The sequence below is a fragment of the Urtica dioica genome, chromosome 8 (assembly GCF_054948205.1).
Source record: "Urtica dioica subsp. dioica isolate 48M chromosome 8, U.dioica_male_clone48M_v1_H2, whole genome shotgun sequence".
NCBI lineage: Eukaryota > Viridiplantae > Streptophyta > Magnoliopsida > Rosales > Urticaceae > Urtica > Urtica dioica.
Window position 1 is genome coordinate 39,260,049 of NC_142763.1, and position 19,327 is coordinate 39,279,375.

The 19,327-nt window shown below is 37.4% G+C and overlaps 3 protein-coding genes across 4 annotated transcripts; 1 reads left to right on the forward strand and 2 right to left on the reverse strand.

The window, feature by feature from the left end:
- Window positions 1-1,835: 1,835 nt before the first annotated feature.
- Window positions 1,836-4,950, forward strand: LOC149389730 (neurofilament heavy protein). Of its 2 annotated transcripts, none has more exons than XM_089624260.1 (10): window positions 1,836-2,172; window positions 2,552-2,616; window positions 2,709-2,764; window positions 2,880-3,773; window positions 3,849-3,906; window positions 3,994-4,122; window positions 4,198-4,311; window positions 4,410-4,478; window positions 4,565-4,650; window positions 4,736-4,950. In XM_089624260.1, exons 1-10 carry the CDS (start codon window positions 2,013-2,015, stop codon window positions 4,896-4,898), a joined length of 1,794 nt encoding a protein of 597 aa, XP_089480386.1. In that variant the 5' UTR covers window positions 1,836-2,012; the 3' UTR covers window positions 4,899-4,950. The 2 variants fall into 2 exon arrangements, with proteins under 2 accessions (XP_089480386.1, XP_089480387.1); XM_089624261.1 differs by having other exon boundaries at window positions 3,849-3,903.
- A 372-nt stretch (window positions 4,951-5,322) lies between these two features.
- On the reverse strand, window positions 5,323-8,004 carry PIP (proline iminopeptidase). The gene is made up of 11 exons (XM_089624263.1): window positions 7,849-8,004; window positions 7,521-7,723; window positions 7,348-7,446; window positions 7,180-7,290; window positions 7,025-7,087; window positions 6,819-6,912; window positions 6,601-6,698; window positions 6,062-6,163; window positions 5,871-5,984; window positions 5,702-5,776; window positions 5,323-5,622 (listed from the first exon to the last, which is right to left on the reverse strand). The coding sequence occupies exons 1-11, from the start codon at window positions 7,946-7,948 to the stop codon at window positions 5,521-5,523; spliced, it is 1,161 nt and encodes a 386-aa protein (XP_089480389.1). The 5' UTR covers window positions 7,949-8,004; the 3' UTR covers window positions 5,323-5,520.
- Window positions 8,005-8,567: 563 nt separating this feature from the next.
- Window positions 8,568-12,122, reverse strand: LOC149389732 (uncharacterized). The gene is made up of 2 exons (XM_089624259.1): window positions 9,342-12,122; window positions 8,568-8,999 (listed from the first exon to the last, which is right to left on the reverse strand). The coding sequence occupies exons 1-2, from the start codon at window positions 11,899-11,901 to the stop codon at window positions 8,587-8,589; spliced, it is 2,973 nt and encodes a 990-aa protein (XP_089480385.1). The 5' UTR covers window positions 11,902-12,122; the 3' UTR covers window positions 8,568-8,586.
- Between the last annotated feature and the right edge of the window lie 7,205 nt (window positions 12,123-19,327).

The following is a 19,327-nucleotide window of genomic DNA, read 5'->3' on the forward strand; positions in this document are numbered from 1 at the left end:
ATGTTTTTTTTTTTTCTCTTTTCCTTCTATCTATTTCGTCAACGGACGCTATCATCGTACTGAACGTTGTGCAAAGCGAAGATCAAATGCTTTCTTCTTTTGGCTTACTTATTAAGTGTAGAGATTTAGTGAGCGAATTAAGAAATGTTTGATTGTATTTTTTAAGCGGTCTACGAATCAGGTAGCACATTTTATTGCGCGAAATTGTATCTCTCGGGATTGTGTTGAGCATGGGAATATCGCTGTCAATCTCCATAGGCTGTCGAGTAGGGGAATGTCTCTCTTGATCTGCATAGGTTCATATATAAAAAAATAATAAAAAAGTACACTGCGCTTGTTCGAATTATAAATTTTAGAAGCAAAATTGATTTTTTTTTATTTAATATACGGCCTCTATGGATAAATAATGACATACTCGATCAAGATTTGAAGATAGATGCTATAAACCCCTTAATTTAACTTGAATTTTGTTGAATTTGAAAGCAAAGGTAGTCAGAGATATACATAATTTTATAGCATGGTATTAATGAATGAGTTGTGAAAAAGATAAGAGCATGAATAATGGTTATAAGTCACTGAAAATTCTATAGCTTTGACAAATTCAAATTCCATAAAAATTTGGGGCAATTAGATCAGTAGTTTAATAACACTCTTTTCAAAAATAACAAAAATTTCATTTTATAGAAGAAAAAAAATAGCACACCAAGCCCGCAATAAATTAATTAACTAAAATTTAATCGTTAGTTAATTAATTTACTGCGAGCCTGGTGGATTATTTTCTTAATAAAATGAAACTTTAGCTAGAATCTTAAAAAAAAACCTAGAGAATTGATTAGTTGCAACAAATTCTTCTAAAAATTTTAGACCGGTAAATGAGTCAATTCTTATTAAAAAAAATGATAAATTTTATTTTTGTCTCCTGAACTATAACGCCTGTAACAACTTCCAATCTATTTTTTTTTTCTTACTACCGTTCCCCCTCAAAATTTACAAATGTTTTAACTTTGCTCCTTTCGTCTATTTTTTTAACTGAGTTAGACACGTATCAGCATATAAATGAGTTTGAAATAGAATTTACCAATATAACCTTAATATATGTTATTAATACATTTTTTTTATATCCAAATACTATTATTAATATATAGATATATTGATTAATATAAATTTAAAACATCCTCTCTCTTTTGAACATACAAAAAAAAAAAAAAAAAGTTGTATATAAAAAAAAAATCAAATGTCCTAACACTTCGATTTAATTTAGTGGCTCCATTTTTTTTAATTATCTTTAAAAAATTATTGTGCTTTAAAAAAATAAAGAGAGAGCAAATTATGTTAAATATTTATTTTTAATATTAAAAATTATTTGAAAAAATTGAAAAATATGATTTAAATATTTATTTTTAATATTAATAATGATAAAAAAAATGAAAATACGATTTTACCCTTAAATTCTGTTAAATATTTGACGGGTGAGTTGTTTTGAAATAAATAAAAAAGTTCGAGGGAAACGGTTGTAAGAAAAAAAAAATAGAATAGAGACTGTTACAGCTGCTATAGTTCAAAGGGAGATGAAATTTATCATTTTTAATGCTAAAGAAAAATCACAATTACATTATGTATTAAGTTTGAAAAGACTTTTGCTATACGAAAGGATTTTGGACGCGTCATGCTGGGCCAGAATAATTAAATCTGGGCCTGGCCTTTCGGCGTTCATTCGTGTGGGAAAAGTGGGACCGGAAGTTCAGAACCCGATCTTCCCGTTACAAATATTCAGTAACACTTAACTTACCAAAACCACCCCAAACATTCAATATTATTACATCCCTGTCCAAAAAACAAAAAGGAAAAAACCTCTTTTCTAACGGCTACTTTTCCCGGACACAAAAAATCAAAGCCAAATCCTTACGCCAACTTCGAATTCAAACAAAAATAGAAACTCTTCAGATCCAAACCCTAACAACGCTCCTCTTCTTCTTCAAGCTCTATCTCTCTTCTTCTTCTTCTTCTGAACAATGAAGAATTTTGACCAAATAATTGCATCGGAACCACCTTTTGAAGGTACAGAAACGGAGGATGAGTTTTACGAGGATATGGAGGCACCGAAGTTTGTAGACCTCACCGTACCTGATCACTACCATCCCGATGATCGATACTGGTTCTGTTCACGAGTAGGTTCGTCTCTCTCTCTCTCTCTCTCTCTCTCTCTCTCTCTCTCTCTCTCTCTCTCTCTCTCTCTCTCTCCCCTTAGTCGCACATCAGAGTTCAAACTGCTAGAGCTTTGTTCAGATTTCTGCATTTTGTGTTTCTCTTTGTTTCAGACTAGGGTTCGATGTTTTTGCCCTGATATTCTTAGGGATTTTTTCTCGTATATAGATTCTTCCATTAAATTCTGATTAATTAGGCAGGTTTTGCCCGAGAATTTTGTAAGATAATGTTTGTGTTTCTTTTTTTCTTCCTACATTTCTAAATCGAGACATTATATTTGGCACCTATTTTTCTTAGACTCAGGCCAATACCTTATTTTTGTGTTTTTTTCCTTCTTTTTTTCAAGGATGTGACCAGAAACACGAAGAAGAGCTGAACTGGGAGGAAATAAACAAGAATTTTGTTCTTCGGGTTGGTTCATCATTTTCTGTTTTTAGAGTTTATGAGTTCAAATATGTTCAGGGAAAAAAAAAACTATAATTCATTACGTTTTATTTTTTCAGGTCATGGCAGCAAGAAGCCCCAACATAAAGATTAGAAAAATGCTAACCAAAAACAGGTACATAATAATTTAAAAAAAAAAAAAAAAAAAAATTGCCTAGCGTCGTTGATGTTTCAAATAAAAATAATGTTTATTTAAATGATTTTTTTTTTATTTTGTGGTTTTTGTGTAGTCCTACGTTGAAATGCCCACAAACAGTTCCGGCAAAACCGGCAAAGTCTAGAATCTCTAGACTAGCTGTGGCTTCTTCGATTTCTCGAAAATTGATCTACGCGAAGGACAAAACCAAACCTCTCTCGAAGCTCACAACCACCCCGAAAGCCAACTTAAAGAAACCCGATGCTGTGGCGAGCAAAGCTTTCACTACTCCAAGGAATAATAGAAAGCGAATCTCGAATCACACTGAAGGCTTCAGAAGTGTTCGGAATCCCAAACCGAAACCGAGTGTTGCAGTGCCAAAGACTAATAACAATAAGGTCACAGCAAAAGGCCTTGTCTTTGGCTCTCCAAAGAAGGTTAAGGTTAAAGTGAAGACCTCGGTCGAGCTGAAAACCCCGGTTGGGAAGTTATGCGCTGCCATGAAAAAGCTCGAGATCGCTACGGGAAAGAAGCGACTATTGGAGACAAAAACACCGGTCGGAAAATTATGCGCTGCCATGTCGAAGCTTGAGCTAGCGAGTGTGAAGAAGAATCCGACGTTCTTATTACCATTGGATAGAACTGCGAGGAAGCAATTCAAAGGAAGAGAGGTCAAGAGCAGGGTTTTTGACTCGCTGAAGAAGGTCGAGAGAAAGAAACGGGAAAGAGGGGATTTAGAGCAATCCAGTGATCCCAAGGAGATCAGTGAGAAACCAAAGCTTCATACTGACATTCCAATATTATCGAGCTCGAAAGAGGACTCGGGAGAGAAGTTGGAGTCCGGCGTGGTGAAGATGGCCGGCCTCAGGGATACAGATGGTGATGATAAAGAAAACGATTTACCTTCCATCATCGTCGCAGAGGATGAAATCGAAGTCGTAAATGAGAGTGATGAAAAGGAAAACACTATGGCTTCTGATATAAACAGGTATGAGAAACGTCCCACAAATCTTTGATTCCGAAGCAATTATGGAAACTAATTTGTGATACGAAACCATTGCAGAGTACCGAGCAGTAATTCTGGCGAGAAGATTCTATCCAGCCGTGATCTTAAGAAGGTGGTGAGTGTTTTATTGTAGCTTAATTTTCCAGGTTTTTTTTTTCTCTTTCTTTGGCTAAAGGTGTTAACATAATTTCAACAATGCCAGGTTAAACAAGTAACCAAAAAGCCATTGAAAAAGAGTAGTATTGTTGCTGCTACTTCTGGTGGAGCTCAAGAGGCAAAGTACAGGAAACCAAAGCCCACAAATCCCAAGCCTTTCAGGCTAAGAACTGATGTAATAAAAATTTAAAAAAACAGTACCACTTTGTTCAGTTAGGGATATATTTGAAATTCTTGCCTTTCATTTCAGGAAAGAGGTATTCTTAAGGAAGCAACTCTCGAGAAAAAACTCGTAACGCCGTTAAGGGAAATAACCACATCGGTTAAACCAAAATCATCAAGAAAAACTCCTACGCCAAGCCAGGTGAGTTTATTATTATTATTATTATTATTATTATATTCTCGATAAAAAAAATATATTAGCGGGAAGTTTTTTAAAATTACTAGTTTTTCGTTTCTCAGCAGGAGAACGTTGATGAGAATGTCCGACGACAAACTGGGACGAGAATGGATAAAATAGATGTCAAACCGGTAAGAAAAGAGCGCCGTTAATTTTTTTATTTATTTATTTTTAAGTCTTTCCCTAGAAAAGTTGCTAAGAACACGTATCTCCGAAGGAAAAGACTAGCACAGCTCCGAAAATTTCATACAAAAGCTCAGAAAGAACAACGAGGTTTCCGGAAAGTCTCGAGAAGCCTCAAGGGTGAGAATAAACTTACTGTAGTTACGACATAAAAAGATTAAATTACAGGTGAGACATAATAACAAACAATCCTACTATTTTTCAGCATTGGATCGAGCAGAAAGACAGCCAGGCTGGGCATTATAAAGGAAAGGCCACGGAGCGAAAGCGGACCAAGATCAGTGTCAAGAGGAAGGACAACAATTCCAAGGGAGCCAAACTTTCATACCATTCACGTCCCAAGGAGTTGCACAAAAAGAGTGCCTTGAACTTGTTACGTCATCATGTCATTGTGGTTCAATTACATCATTGAATTGTACTTTCTTAAAGTCTAATTTTTTTTTTCCTTTTTTTTTCACGGCTGTTATTCATTTGTATACACGATTTTGTATTGTATGACATTCGTATAATTTTAGTCAATGGTATCAACGCCATCAGCGGAGACATGATAACTTCTTATTGGTCCTCAAAAAAGTGAGACCCGCCTGTGTCGAAAATAGATAATCATTTATCAATGCTCAATTGAAAACAGATTGGCTTCACGAGCCTATTTTATTTTTCCTTGTCATTTTCTCATGGTTGTAAATCATTCAAGTATACACGATTCTATATTATTGTACGACGTATGCATGTATGACATCAGTTTTAGGAACTTCAAATTTATAGCAAAACTAAAATAATATACAAGTGAAATAATAACAAACAGCTCAACAGTTAAATATCATTGACAAAAGCCTCTATTTTTTGTTTACGCATATTTATTGTAGTCTAAAAAGACTATCTTCAATTTATTTAAGCTGAAGCCCAATTTCTGATTCTAGGCCGGAACCACCACAGAGGAAATATAATACTAATTCCTTGTATGATTATTACAAATTAGCCCTCTGTTATTTATGGTCCATTCTTTATTAAGTTCTTCAACTTTTCATTGCCAGCCACAAGTTCTGCGGCTATTCTGGGTTCATTAGCAGAATGTCCGGCGTCTGTCACAATCTGTTTCATGAGACACTTCATTAAGATAAAATCGTAGATCTCTACAAAATTTCATTGTTTTACTAACTATTTTAATCACCTTAAAATCAGCTTCTGGCCATGCTTTGTGAAGATCCCAAGCCGACATCATTGGACAACAAACATCATATCTTCCCTGCAAAGCGATCCCATCCATAAGAATTCGATTTCGATTCGCCTTTTATAAAAAAATTCCTCAACATTGTTGAGTTGTTTATTTTTAATCAAACCTGTACGATTGTCGTGTTAATGTGTCGTATCTTATCGATGTTATCCAAAAGGTACGAATCTGAAGGAAGGAACCCCTTATTCACAAAATAATGGTTTTCAATCCTCGCAAATGCCTGCACAAAGAAAAAACGCATTATATGTATACACATATACATTTATATATGTTTGAAAGTATATAGCCATGGCATACCAATGAAAACTTATCATCATCGCCTCTCTTGACATTTTCGTCATTTGGGATAAGATGGGTCGTCATCATTTCCCATTTGGTCCATGCCCTAGCAGCGGCGTACTAAAGAATGTGAAAAAGAGATACAATAATAGGAATTCGTCAGCGAATAAAATTAATCCGTAAGTTGAAAAACAACTAGAATCATACGAACGGCTTCTATTTTATTTTATTTTCCTAATTATTTATTATTGTTAGTTTATTAGTTAGTTAAGATATTATCTAGGAGGGGTATTTAAGTAACGATACTAAACTTGTAATCATTTTGGAGGCTATGAAAAGAATTATTCTGTCTTTCTTATTTTACTGTCGTTCTTGAGTAGCTTAACGTCATTATATAAGTAAAACAACTTATGGGATTCGCCAGGTCGTATCACTATACCGTAATACAAACTTTGCAGATCTCTTTTCGTCAATCGTCTTATTTCTTTTCCTTTTACCTCAATTAAATTAATTTAAAATTGAAAATACGGTTCATGCCAGAAGAAACTGAGTCTTACTTGTGTCTCCAAGTCGTCAGAGTTCAACCTCTTTCTGTAAGCGGCGACGAAACTCCCTCTCTCATCCTCCGGAATCAAGTCTCTGAACCCTTCCCAAGCTGTGATCAAGACACGAAAAAATCACTTTACACTTTATATGACAGAATTTTAAAGTATATTTATATTCACTATAGAGAAGTAACAAAAAGAATCACATAAAATAATGAAGACTGACTGACCATCAGGGAAAATAGCTGCAGCGCCGCCCTCGTAAAACCAATCGATCTCTTTCTTTCTCAGAAGAAAAATCCCTCTGAGAACCATCCCGGTAACCTTTTTCAACCACAATATCGGACACGGTCACAAATTACCTCGATACAATCAAAGGCGAGAAAAAATCATTCTACGAGATCGATCATAGACCGATTTTGGGTGTGAATAGAACCTTATCTGGGTGGGATTGGCTGTATGCAAGGGATAGCGTACTTCCCCAAGATCCTCCGAAAACCTATACAACCACGAAGAAATCAATTTTCTTCCAAAAAATAAAATAAAATAAAAATTATGATTCTGGGTCTCTAAATTAGTGATGTCCCAAACCTGCCACTCTGGGATCTCCAAATATTCCCGAAGCTTTTCGATATCGGCAATCAGATCCCATGTCGTGTTTTCTTCTAAACAAGCATGGGGTATGCTTTTACCCGAGCCCCGCTGATAAAATTATAATACTTTAGCACAAAGTTTATAAATAAATAAATAAAAAATTACCTGATCAAATAGAACAATTCTGTAAAAATCAGGGTCGAAGAATCTCCGGTTACTCGGAGATGTCCCTCCTCCTGGACCCCCATGAAGAAACACAACTGGCTGTGCAAAAGTAACATTTATAATCACATCACAATCCAAAACAAAATAGAAGACCAAAGATAATATTTACTCACGTGGCCATTTGGATTGCCTGATTGTTCCCAGTAGATTGAGTGAATATCAGAAACCTTCAAAAGCCCTGAACCGTACGGCTCAACAACTGGGTAGAGATTTCTGTTCAGATCCGAAATCTCCTTTCCTGGTTCCATTGAATTGCTCTCTCCCTTGTAACCTGAATACTGTGACCTCACTCTCACAGTAAAACCCTTGTGTCTCTCTGCATTTGCAATAAATTATTGATTTTTAATGTATTCCTACAGAAGTAATTAATTGCAACACCCCAAAATTCAACTTACAGAGCGATTCCCTTTGTGTAGCGATAGATAGAGGAACAGAAAGTACCTGAGACTCTGAAGCTGGGAAGTGATGACGAGAGTAAAGAGGAAGTGATTGTTGAGAAAGAAGAGAGAAAAATGGGATGAGAAATATAAAGTGACCGCATTTTCAGCAAATAATAAAACTCTTACGTTTCGTAATCGTAGCGTTAAATTTCTGAAAAATGATTTAATATTTTTTTTACAACAAAACAAAAAAACAATTGTTTATTTTTCGTTTATTTTACTATTTATTATTCTTTTTGTTTGTTTTTCATAGCATACTTTTTTATTTAATCCCTATTTGTATAGAACTAAAGCATTGCATGGTTGGTTTTATTTATTTTGTATTTAAGAAAAACCAATTAAAAATTACAATGTGGTGTGCCAACTGCCAAGTTGCCAACTAAATCAATTTAAATCCTACCAACGAAACAAAAAATTAACAAAATCAATTTTAAAATGAACTTTTATTATATACATAGAGAGATAAGATAAGATATCTTGCGAAAAAGCAAATCAAAAGTTTGTCTTCTCTTTTCCCATAGGGCAAGAGATAACTGAAATTGACATTTTTTTTTAATAGAAATAGTTCATATGATACAGCTCTGCCTATAATACATATGTGTTGGCTAATTCATTAAATAGCCAACAAAAGCAACTCTCTAAACTGAGCGACAAAAAAAAAAAATCGAACTTTTTTACTATTATTTTCGGGGCCAGAGAGAGAGAGAGAGAATTGCAAAATGATACTAATAGAACTATACTATTGCTTCTCTTGTTGTGACATATCAAAACTCTTAATCCCCTTGTCTTGGCTGTCATTATTTATATGACTCTCAACAATAGTAATGCCTTTGAGCTCACAAGGCTCAGCCTCTTCAAGCATGTGGACCACCGTTCTCATCGACGGCCTCAGAGCTGGGACCCGCGACGTGCAATGGACGGCGATCTTCAAAACGTTGATCGCGTCTCCTTTTAAGGCTTCGGAGATGCTTGGGTCCACGAGATCGAATACTTTTTCTTGGTCCTCAAGTTTGCTATAAACCCAATGGACTATGTCCTTGTTTTCCCCGAACTCCGGCTCTATCGGCCTCTTTCCCGTAACTAATTCCATAAGTACCACTCCGAAGCTGTACACGTCACTCTTCTCGGTTATCTTGTACGTATACGCATATTCTACAAATAACAACAAAACAAAACAAGATCAATTTTGATAGAGGGGTGGTAGTATATTTTGATCTGAAAAGATGTAAACTATTTGAGATATGCATTAAAAAAAAAAAAGAGTGAATATGATAATAATCCGTTGTAAGGAAAGAAAGCATGATTATAGTAAGATTTCTTCACCTATAAAAATGTACGGGCTATGTAACTTGTACATTTCGATCGTATATGATTAATAATACATTTAAATATCATGTAATTTGTCCGAAAGCTATGTGAACTGATGAGTAGCCAACAAACTAACAAAACTAAAAAAAAAATAAAAAAATCTTTGAATTAGTCTCTTGTGTGTACCTGGAGCAATGTAGCCGAGCGTCCCAGAGACGACACGTGTCCAATCCCCACCGGAATGGACGATCTTGGCGAGCCCAAAATCAGCAATCCTTGGCTTCCAATGGGCGTCCAACAGAATATTGCTGGACTTGACGTCACGGTGAATCACCGGCCTATCGCAGCAGTGGTGAAGATACTCCAACCCCCTCGCCGCCCCGAGCGCCACGTCATACCTCACCCGCCACGTCATCACCTCGTCGGACTTCCCGCGCGTGTGAAGCCGGTCCCACAGAGAGCCGTTTGGCATGTACTCGTACACCAGCAGATTATTCCCCTCCTCCCCTGCGACGCTGCAGAAGAGCTTCACCACGTTCACGTGCCTCACCGAGCTCAGCGCTGCCACCTCAGCATCGTACTCCGGCGACGAAACCCTAGGTTTAGGTTTCCCCAGCATCGCCGCCGTGCTCCGGCAACTTTCTCGGTCCTCGGACCAGATGTGCTTCACGGCGATCTCTTTCCCGTCCCTCAGCGTTGCTCTGTACACGCTTCCCGATCCGCCTTTTCCGACGAGATTCTCCGGCTTGATCGACTCGATGACGTCTTTCTCGGTGAAGCTCACCACGTGGTAGGGCTTCATGTTCCAAGACTCCGATTTCGTGATCGACGGACTAATGCTCTCACTTCTTAGCTTTCCCGCCAAGAAACAGGCCAGCGCCGCGAGGAGGACTAGGGCTAGCGCCGCGAGCCCCGACACGATCGCTCCCAACCCACGGCTACTGACTTTTCCCGAGCGACATCGAGGGAGACCGGAGAGATTTTCTCCGGCCATCGCGCCGCCGCAGAGCCCCGGGTTGAGCGTCAAGTCGAGGAGGCTTAGTCTGAGAGAGGCCAGACTTCGGGGGATTTCGCCGGAGAGTCGGTTTCCAGACAGGTTTAGCGAGTTCAGATTGCCGAGAAGCCCGAGGCTGTCGGGGATTTCGCCGGTGAGGAGATTTCCCGCCAAATTCACCTGGACAACCGAGTCGCAAGAAGATAAGGAGCTCGGAATTTCCCCGGAGAATCGATTATGGTCGAGGTAGAGATCGTTTAGTTTCTTTAATTTCCCAATCTCTTTGGGAATTTTCCCGGTGAAGGCGTTGAAGCTGGCTTCGATCGAAACCAGCGACGAACAGCCAGAGATTTCCTCAGGAAAGTCTTCGGAGAATTTGTTGTGGCTCAAGACGAGCTGAGCGAGGCTCTCGGCTTTTCCGATCTCCCGTGAGACTCGGCCTTCGAAGGCGTTGATCGAGAGATCGAGCCTCACGAGGTAGGGGAGGCTCCAGATCTTGGCCGGGACGGGGCCAGAGAGCGAATTGTTGTTCACCAAGAGCCTCTCCAGAGACTGGCAATCGCCGTAGCTCGCCGGAATCTCGCCGGAGAGTTTGTTCTGCAGCATGAGAAGGTCGGTCATCTTTCCGTTCTTGCACATCCCTGGTGGAATTTCTCCGGTGAGAGAATTCTCCGACATGTCGATGAATTCGAGCCCGTACCACGACCCGAGCCTCTTCGGAATCTCTCCGACCAGCTTGTTCCGGTACAGAGAAATCTCTCTCAGCGACTTGAGATCCCCCATCTCCTGTGGAATCTCTCCGGAGAATCCGTTCTCGAAGAGCTGGAGAGACTCGAGCAGAGTCAGAGATTTCAGCTCGGAGAGATCGCCGGAGAGTAAATTCATCGACGCGTCGAAGTTCACCAGAGCCGTCAAGTTCCCAAAACCTGGTGGTAACTTGCCGGACAAGGAATTGTTGTAGAGCTCTAACTGCCGGAGATTCTTCAGCGCCGTGATGCTCCGGGGAATTTCTCCCGCGATATCATTATCCGCGAGCTCGAGATTCTCGAGCCGCGAGAGGTTTCCGATCTCCTTCGGGATTTCTCCGGCGAGGCTCGAGTTGCTCAGGTAGAGGAAGTACAGCCTCTCGAGCCTGAGAATCTCCCGAGGAAAAGAGGTCCGCTCAAAAGGATTGTCTCCGAGGCTCAAGAGCTCCAAGCCGGTGAGGTTTCCGATCGATTTCCATGGGAACTTTCCGGAGAATCCACTGGCGTTGAGGTTCAAAAGCTTCAAGGTCTTCAGAGGAGACAAGTCCGGTACTTGCCCAGAGAAAGAATTCAATCCCAAATCCAGAGACTGTAATTCCGTACAGCCTCTGAGATCTTCGTCGGAGATTATTCCACTCAGCGAATTACCGCCAAGAGAGAGCTTCTTCAGCGATTTGAGAGAGCATATCGCGTCGAAAGGAACAGAGCCGGAGATATCTCGCGCCGAGAGATCGATCTCGGAGACGAAGCCATTGGAGTCGCAGAGAATTCCGGTGAAGTTTTTGCAGATCGGAGAATCATCGTCGTTTCTCCACGAAGAGAAGACTTTGTTTTGTTGATCGTTTGACTCCGTAAGAGAGGCTTTGATCTTCATGAGAGCTTGAATCTCGTCGTTGAGTTGTGAGACTGAGATACGACAGAGAAGGGATAAAACGACAACGACGATGATCGTCGGTGTCGGTTTGTGAAGATATTTCTTCCGGCGAGCTTTTGGAACCAACGACATGACAGCCTAACGATGAGGGCAAAGCTTGTTTTTGGGTACACGAAATGTGAGAGAGAACTTATTTTGGTGGCTTTTGAGAATTGTTTTTTTGGATTACGAATTATTATTTTTATGAGTTCACATGAGAGAAGATTATTTTTTTTTGTCACGTTTTTTTCTTTCTTTATCCTGGTAGAGACAAATTAAGCCACGTTAACCTAAAGTCGGTATAGCTTTAAAGTTACTCAGAGACGATAATGTAGCATTCAAAATATCGCTAGAACACCGATAGTCCTGACGCTATTTATATTTTATTGTCATATATCAGTACTTAAAAAATTTGTTAAAAATAACTGGAGTAGAGTTAGTCTTTGGTGTGGTTGGTTGCTGGAAATTTTTTGTTAGTTAGACTTAGAATGTACTACAATTAAAAAATAAAAAAAGGACTTAGAATGGACTCGAGAAGGATAAATATGTTTTGCACGCTAACCTAAAGTCGGTACGTTATTACTATCAAAATTTGGCCAAAATATGCATGCTAAGCTGTGTTATTGAGTTCATAACCAATTTAAAGTTTTGCTTGAATGAGTAAAAAATACTTATGTTTCTATGATAAGATCTATTCCCTATTTCAAAAATAGAATGCATTTAATTTCCAACTCTAGAGGAAGAGTAAATGGTTCTGCAAAACGACACAAGGCCTTGAAGTTAAAAACTACGAACGATCTCATTGATTGCGTGCTTCCATTAAGTCATATTCGTAAAACAGCTATATTTGACTTCTTGGCTCCGTGTGAGTGAAAATATAATATATTTTAAATAAATCTGAGGTTCTAGATTGGCCGTCAAGACTGACCAAACTATGCCCACTCACTCTCACTCTCCCCTTCTGACTGCCACGTGTTATCCCTTTTGCCACGTCATCACCCAAGAAGTTCAAGAAAGTCTTAATTTTAGGCTGCGAGTCTGCAACCGAGGGTTCACACTTAGTTTCCAGTTTCCACACTCAGACATTGTGTGGGTCCATTACAGAACCCATAACGAAATTTCCTACTGCCCATAGTTTTTTTTTTTTCAACTTAACATATAATAATAAAATATATTCGTACTATGCGAGTCAGCATCAGAAAAAACAAAAGAAATAGTGGAAAAGAAAAACCACTATTTTCAATATAGTATTTGATTTGCATATCCATAATGGTTAGAGAGCATAGTATATATAATATTATTATGGGTTCTCCATTTAGATATAGACTAAGCATAATTAAGATGACTCGTGTGCATGTTTGTCTCCCCGTGAAAACATTGAACTATTATAATGTAATTATGCTTCTTTATCCTTATACCTTTGGAATTTAATACTAATCATCGTAAGTGTGATTACAGGCCGGTCCAAATTAATATTTTGAAGTCCTTCAATAATAATATTAAGTTGAAAATTAGGAATTTTTTTTTTATTAATAAAAAAATTAATTGATCTTGAGTTATATTTTGCTGGATTTAAAATTTTAAGACTCAATCCAATCAAGAGCCATAGGCACCAGTATTGTTTGTCTATAGCAAAGGCCTACTCTCGGTGTGAACCACTACTACATAAAATATTGAATTTTTCATCAGTAATTAAAAAAATGGCGGGTTAGGTATCTAGCCCAAACAGCCCCTATTTTATAATATAGTCCAACTATTAACATATTTAGGAAAGTAGCCAATTTGCTATAATAACATTTCAAATTTCAATTATACCCTTAAGGATTAATATTATTAACTGTCAGTATAAATAATATTAACTGTAACAAGAAAAATAGTAAGGTAACAAGAACATCACTAAATCTTATTAACCATATTAAAAACAACAATAACTCTTATTAAATGTCATCCACGCCGCCAGAATCCGAGTTTTCGTCAAAGTTTTAAATGACAAAATTGTTGGTGATTATTGCACCTCAAACAATCATTTAAATGCGGAAAATATTAATTACGCTATCATAAGCTAATTAAAACATGGTTATTAATTAAACAAGATCTACATTTGCGTTATTTAATGAGAGCAAACGCAATATGTCAAGCAACTGATAAATTTAATGACAAGTTCAGAAGACTTACAAATTTGGGCTCACGACCGAACCTTCAAGCTTTCACAATCCATCTTCAGTCTATATAAGACTCATCACGATCAGACCTTCGGGATGGCTGTGAAACTCTCGGATTCTTTCTCGTCGTGTTGATGACACTATAGTCTTCCGAAACGTAATCTTCGAGGTAGATAAGACTAATGAGTGGACAACGATTCTTGATATCTCTTAGATTTTAAACGAGGTGTTTCAGATCTTTTTCTCTTATTTCTAAGAATGGAATTGAAGCAATTCCGAGGAGAAGAGAAAGAAGCAAAGTCTCAGCCAAACCAAAGAGAGGAGGCCAAACTTTTTTTAATACTGTTTTGGTTAAATTTTGTTTCTCATCAGCCCCTTATTTATAGCAATTAAAGGGAGATATTCTATAATATATTATTTCCTTGTATTGTATTCACACTAGTGGATTTATTCTCAGTCATTTGATCTCATCTCATGAATCCTACTTTTTCTCTCATCCATCAGATTATTATCTAGGATTTTATTTCATTTGTTATGAGTATATAGGAAAATATTTCTCCTAGATATTCTCCTAAATATTCTCCTAAATATAAGGAGAGAATATAGGACACTAACTAATTTTCTATATTTTCTCTAATTTATTTTAGGAACAAATAAAGATAATAAACTGGTATAAAACCAGTATAAAATATCGCCCACCTCCTAGTAGGGAGGTGACGAATTTTTTCTTCAGTGCAAGACCCGGCCCAAAAATCTAAAATTATTTATTTACTTGATCCAGCAATAAATAAATAACTTATTAATTGATTATTTACTTGATCCAACAATAAATAAACAATTCTACTATAAATAGTTATTTAATTTCGTAAATACCCGTTTTTCAGAATTAATGCTATCAATCACAATTACAACAAGTGAGATTATAACAATGAAACCATTATTATATGAACGTTCTTATCAGCCTTTATCGAAGACGAATCAGGGACTATGGAACTAGTATTTGAAGCTTAACAAACTCGATCAAAAGACGAAAAAGTCCTTTCTCTTTTACGTATGGTTTTGTCTAATCTTGGTCAGTACTCCACCGTGTAAGCCAAGACTGAACTCTCCCATAATACTATAATTATATTTACTCATCATGACGAGTGTCCACTGATTTAGTCAGTACGTGACCATTATCCTCCAGGTTCAACCAGTATCGAGATATGTCAATTTTTTCCTTTATACCTTTTTCGCTACATATATACCTTAAGCACAGTTGCTTCCCTAGCGAAATATTCTTCCGAATGTAAGCCAACTTCGGAAGTGCTAACAATCTATCAGTTCTGGAATCAACCCTTAGGTGAGAGAATATTTACCTTCTTTCAGGAAGGCTGGATTCCGTATCTTAAATCACTTTCTTCTACGATCATGTCCCGACTTCCCAAAACACCTATTTAGTCAGCGTTTCATTAGCCTTTAACGTGATGAATCAAAGAACCCGGTAACATGACCTAGAACTCCGTGATTACTTCAGGATTTAGATCAAGCGTCACTGTGACCATTATTAGTGACCTCGACCAGTACATCGTAACGGTCCTTAAACGACACAGCTATCCAAAACAATGTCGATGACTGATACGGAGACTACTGATGATAGTTGTTATTGATTTTGAATTTTATCATACCTCAACCCACTAATCATATTATACTGATAAAGTAACTTCTTATCTTGTTTAATAATGATCATCTTCTAGTGGGCAATATTCCTAACAAAAATTCCAACCCTAGCTTTCGATTCGAAGGCTGCCGTTAACTAGATCATCTCAAACATTGCTTCATTCTCCGGCGAAGTCCACTATTACCAAAATAGATCTAGAAGCGACGCTTAGTTTTAGAAGCGACTAGTCACTTCCAACCTAGTCAACGAAAATTAAAGTTTTTTTGGATTGAAAAAAGTCAAAATTTTGATATTAGAATGACATTTTTCTCCTCTAAAATTTTCCCGCCAATTAGAAGCGACAATTCGCTTCCATGCTCCCAAACAGTTTGACGCCTTCTTTTGAGTGACCTAAAAATTATAAGCGACTAGTCGCTTTTAATGTCGCTTCTAAATGTCTAGGTCTAACTATAAACTCGAGACTTCGTCTTCTTCGCCGAGAAGATCACATTTCGCCAAAATCTCCATTTTCGCACTTTGAAAGCTCCGTCCATCTCTCTCTGTGTTCTCTCAAACCATAACCACCACTGGTATCTCTCTCTCTCTCTCTCTCTCTCTCTCTCTATTTCTCCGCCCTACCGCCACATCTCCGTCCCTCCATCTCTCTCTCTCTCTCTCTCTCTCTCTCCCTCTCTCTCTCTTTTTCTTTTTTTAAAGCTCTGCCGCCACCACTCACAACCACCACTGCCAACACAACTCACATCTGAGACTCACACCTCTCTTTTCTACCGTCGCCCTCCTCCGGTGAGTTCTCTAATCTCTCCCCTCTTTTTTTTATGAATTTTGGCCACCACCACCTCCGCTACCACCACCCTCAAACCATTACTACCCTCCCACCACCACCAACACCACCACCACCACAACCTCTCTTTTTATTTTTGTTTTCAATTTTATATTTTTTTGTTTTCCACTGCCACATCAGCCCTCCGACCACCTCCGCGCCGCACGTTCCAACCGGACTTGCCTCAGCCCCTCGTTACCTCAGCTCGCGTCTCAACATCGCCGTCTTGTTGCCCTGTATAACTCTCCCTCTCTCTCTCTCTCTCTCTCTGACTGTTCACAACTCGATCGCAGCTCGATCGAATACCCACCGCAACCCGATCAAAGCCTCGACAATCCCGTCGTTTTGCAGTCCCGCTCAGCCGTGTCGAGCTCCGCATCTCCATCGTTGGCCTCGCAACTCCGCCCTCGCCCGTCGTCGCCTCAGCCTTGTCGATGAAGGTATTTGGTAGTTATTTATCGCTAATAAGTTAGTTGATTGATTGGTAATTATTTTATGTGTTAATAAAATGGTTAATTAGTTATTAGATTAATAACTTTGTTAATAAGTAATTAATTTGTTAATTTAATTAAATAATTAGATTTGTGTTTAATTTAATTAATGGTTATTCGTGGTAATTAAGTTTGGCTAGTAGTTAGTTTAGTAAAAAAGTTTGTTAGGCAGTTAGTTAAGTAACTAAATCAAATGTTAATATTAGATTAATTAACTTGTTAAATATGTTAGGTTAATTTGTTGGTTAATTAACTTATTAATTAATTTAAAATGGTAAATTTAAATTTGTGATTGTAATAAATTAATTAATTCATTAGTTAATTGTATCATAAAATGTATTTAAAAAAAAAAAAAAAGACAAAACAACAACATTAGAAGCAACCAGTCGCTTCTAATTTCTTCCCGCCATTTCGCGGAAACCATTTTTGGTGTGATATATATATATATATATATATATATATATATATTTTTTTTTTTTTTTACTTAAAAGCAACTTTAGATGCGACTAGTCGCTTCTAATTTTTAGAAGAGACTAACCTTTAAAAGCGACTAAAGTCGCTTCTAAAGGTCTTTTTTGTTGTAATGGCTTCGCTCATTTACGTTGAAAACGAGGTCTTGACATTCGACGACAAAACTCTCAAATCTCAACTTCTTCCGACATTTCAAGACTGGACTTGCGACCTTCAAACGGTAGGATCGGTGTAACCGGGGGACTCACTGATGATCGAGATCGTTTTTGGAGGAGATCGTCACAATAAATCAGATTAATCTTCACAGTTAATCTGATTAGCTATCACATTTAATACGCAAAACTGGATTTGCGTCCTTTGAATGGCCGGATCGGTGCAACCACAAGACTCGCCGATGTTCGAAATCATTTTCGAAAGAGGTTCGTCACTACTAATTCGATTAACTGTGTCATCTAATCGGGATTATATGTGATAGTTAATCGGATTAATTGTGACAATTAATCGGATTAATTATGACAGTTAATCGGATTAATTATGACAGTTAATTAGATTAACTGTGAGAGTTAATCGGATTAATTGTTGAAACAAAAAACTCTAAAATCTAAAACAGAATTACTTGATCGCCAGAGAACGATGAGGAGAAGCGAAAGGAGAAGGAGAAGTGAGAAAGTTGCTAAGAAGAACAGACACTGGACTTGACTGATTGGCGAAATCCGACCGTCCGTGATCTTCTCCTCTGTCGTCGGTCAATCCGACGACGTGGATGATGCTCTTGAGGGCCTTCAAGTCTCTTTCGTACCTATCCAACTCCTCCACCAGAAGTTGCTGCTTTTCTGCCGCCGAGGTGAGTTGCTCTGCCGTCGAGTCCCATCATCCTCGCCACCAACGCCGGCTCCGTTGGATCACCGTAGCTCAAGAATAACAATAACGGAGATCCATAACTACTCTTATTGCTTCTCTTTGAAATGACAGTCAAAATTCGTTGTCGTCGACGTAAGATGTTGTTGTCGTTCGGGAGATAGTTCTGGCGGCGACGGAGGGTTGGGCGATCGAAGTGGAGAAACAGAAAGAAGATCGGAGAGAAGGTTTTGACGGAGAGAGAGTCTGAGAGTTGAAGAAGCAAGAGGAAATAAAGAGCATGGGAGATAAGCGAATTGGAAAAAAAGGCTATTTTAGAAAATTTTAATTAGTATTGGCTATTTGCCTAAATTAATTAATAGTTTGAAAATACTGCTTATTTACAAATCTCTTAAAAAAATTGCATGTATATAATATTAAATAAAAATGGATACTAAAATGAAGCAAAGAAATTAAGTATTAGTAGAATTTTAGTCGATGTGTAGATATGACAAACAAGAACGAAAATCCTTCAAACGAAAAGGATTTGGATATTTGTTTGATGTGATATTATTTTGCAAGATTCAAAGCACATATAGATATCCATTGAATGGAATGAGATATTATTATTTTTTTATTATTATTATCGAAGAGGATGTATAATTATTTATAGAAAAAATTTGTTGCAATTAGTCAATATTTTTTTTTAAGATTTTAAACAAAATTTTACTTTATTAAGAAAATAATCCATCAGATCAAAGTAAATTAAATTAATTAAAATAGTTAATTAAATTTACTTCAATCAAGTCAAAATAAATTAAATTAACTAAAACAGTTAATTTAATTTACTTGATAAATTATTCTCTTAATAAAATAAAATTTTAGCTACTTGAATGATGAGCTATTGGGCTGCTAACTTAATTGTCCCTTATTCATGTCTTTCAATAAGCATAAGATTTTCCGATTTAATAAAAGGCGATATTTATCTAGATATATAACATACTCATCTTTTTAGAAGAGGGGTAGCTCATTTATACGTTGTGATTTGTTGATTATGTAAATAAATTGCAATTAGTTG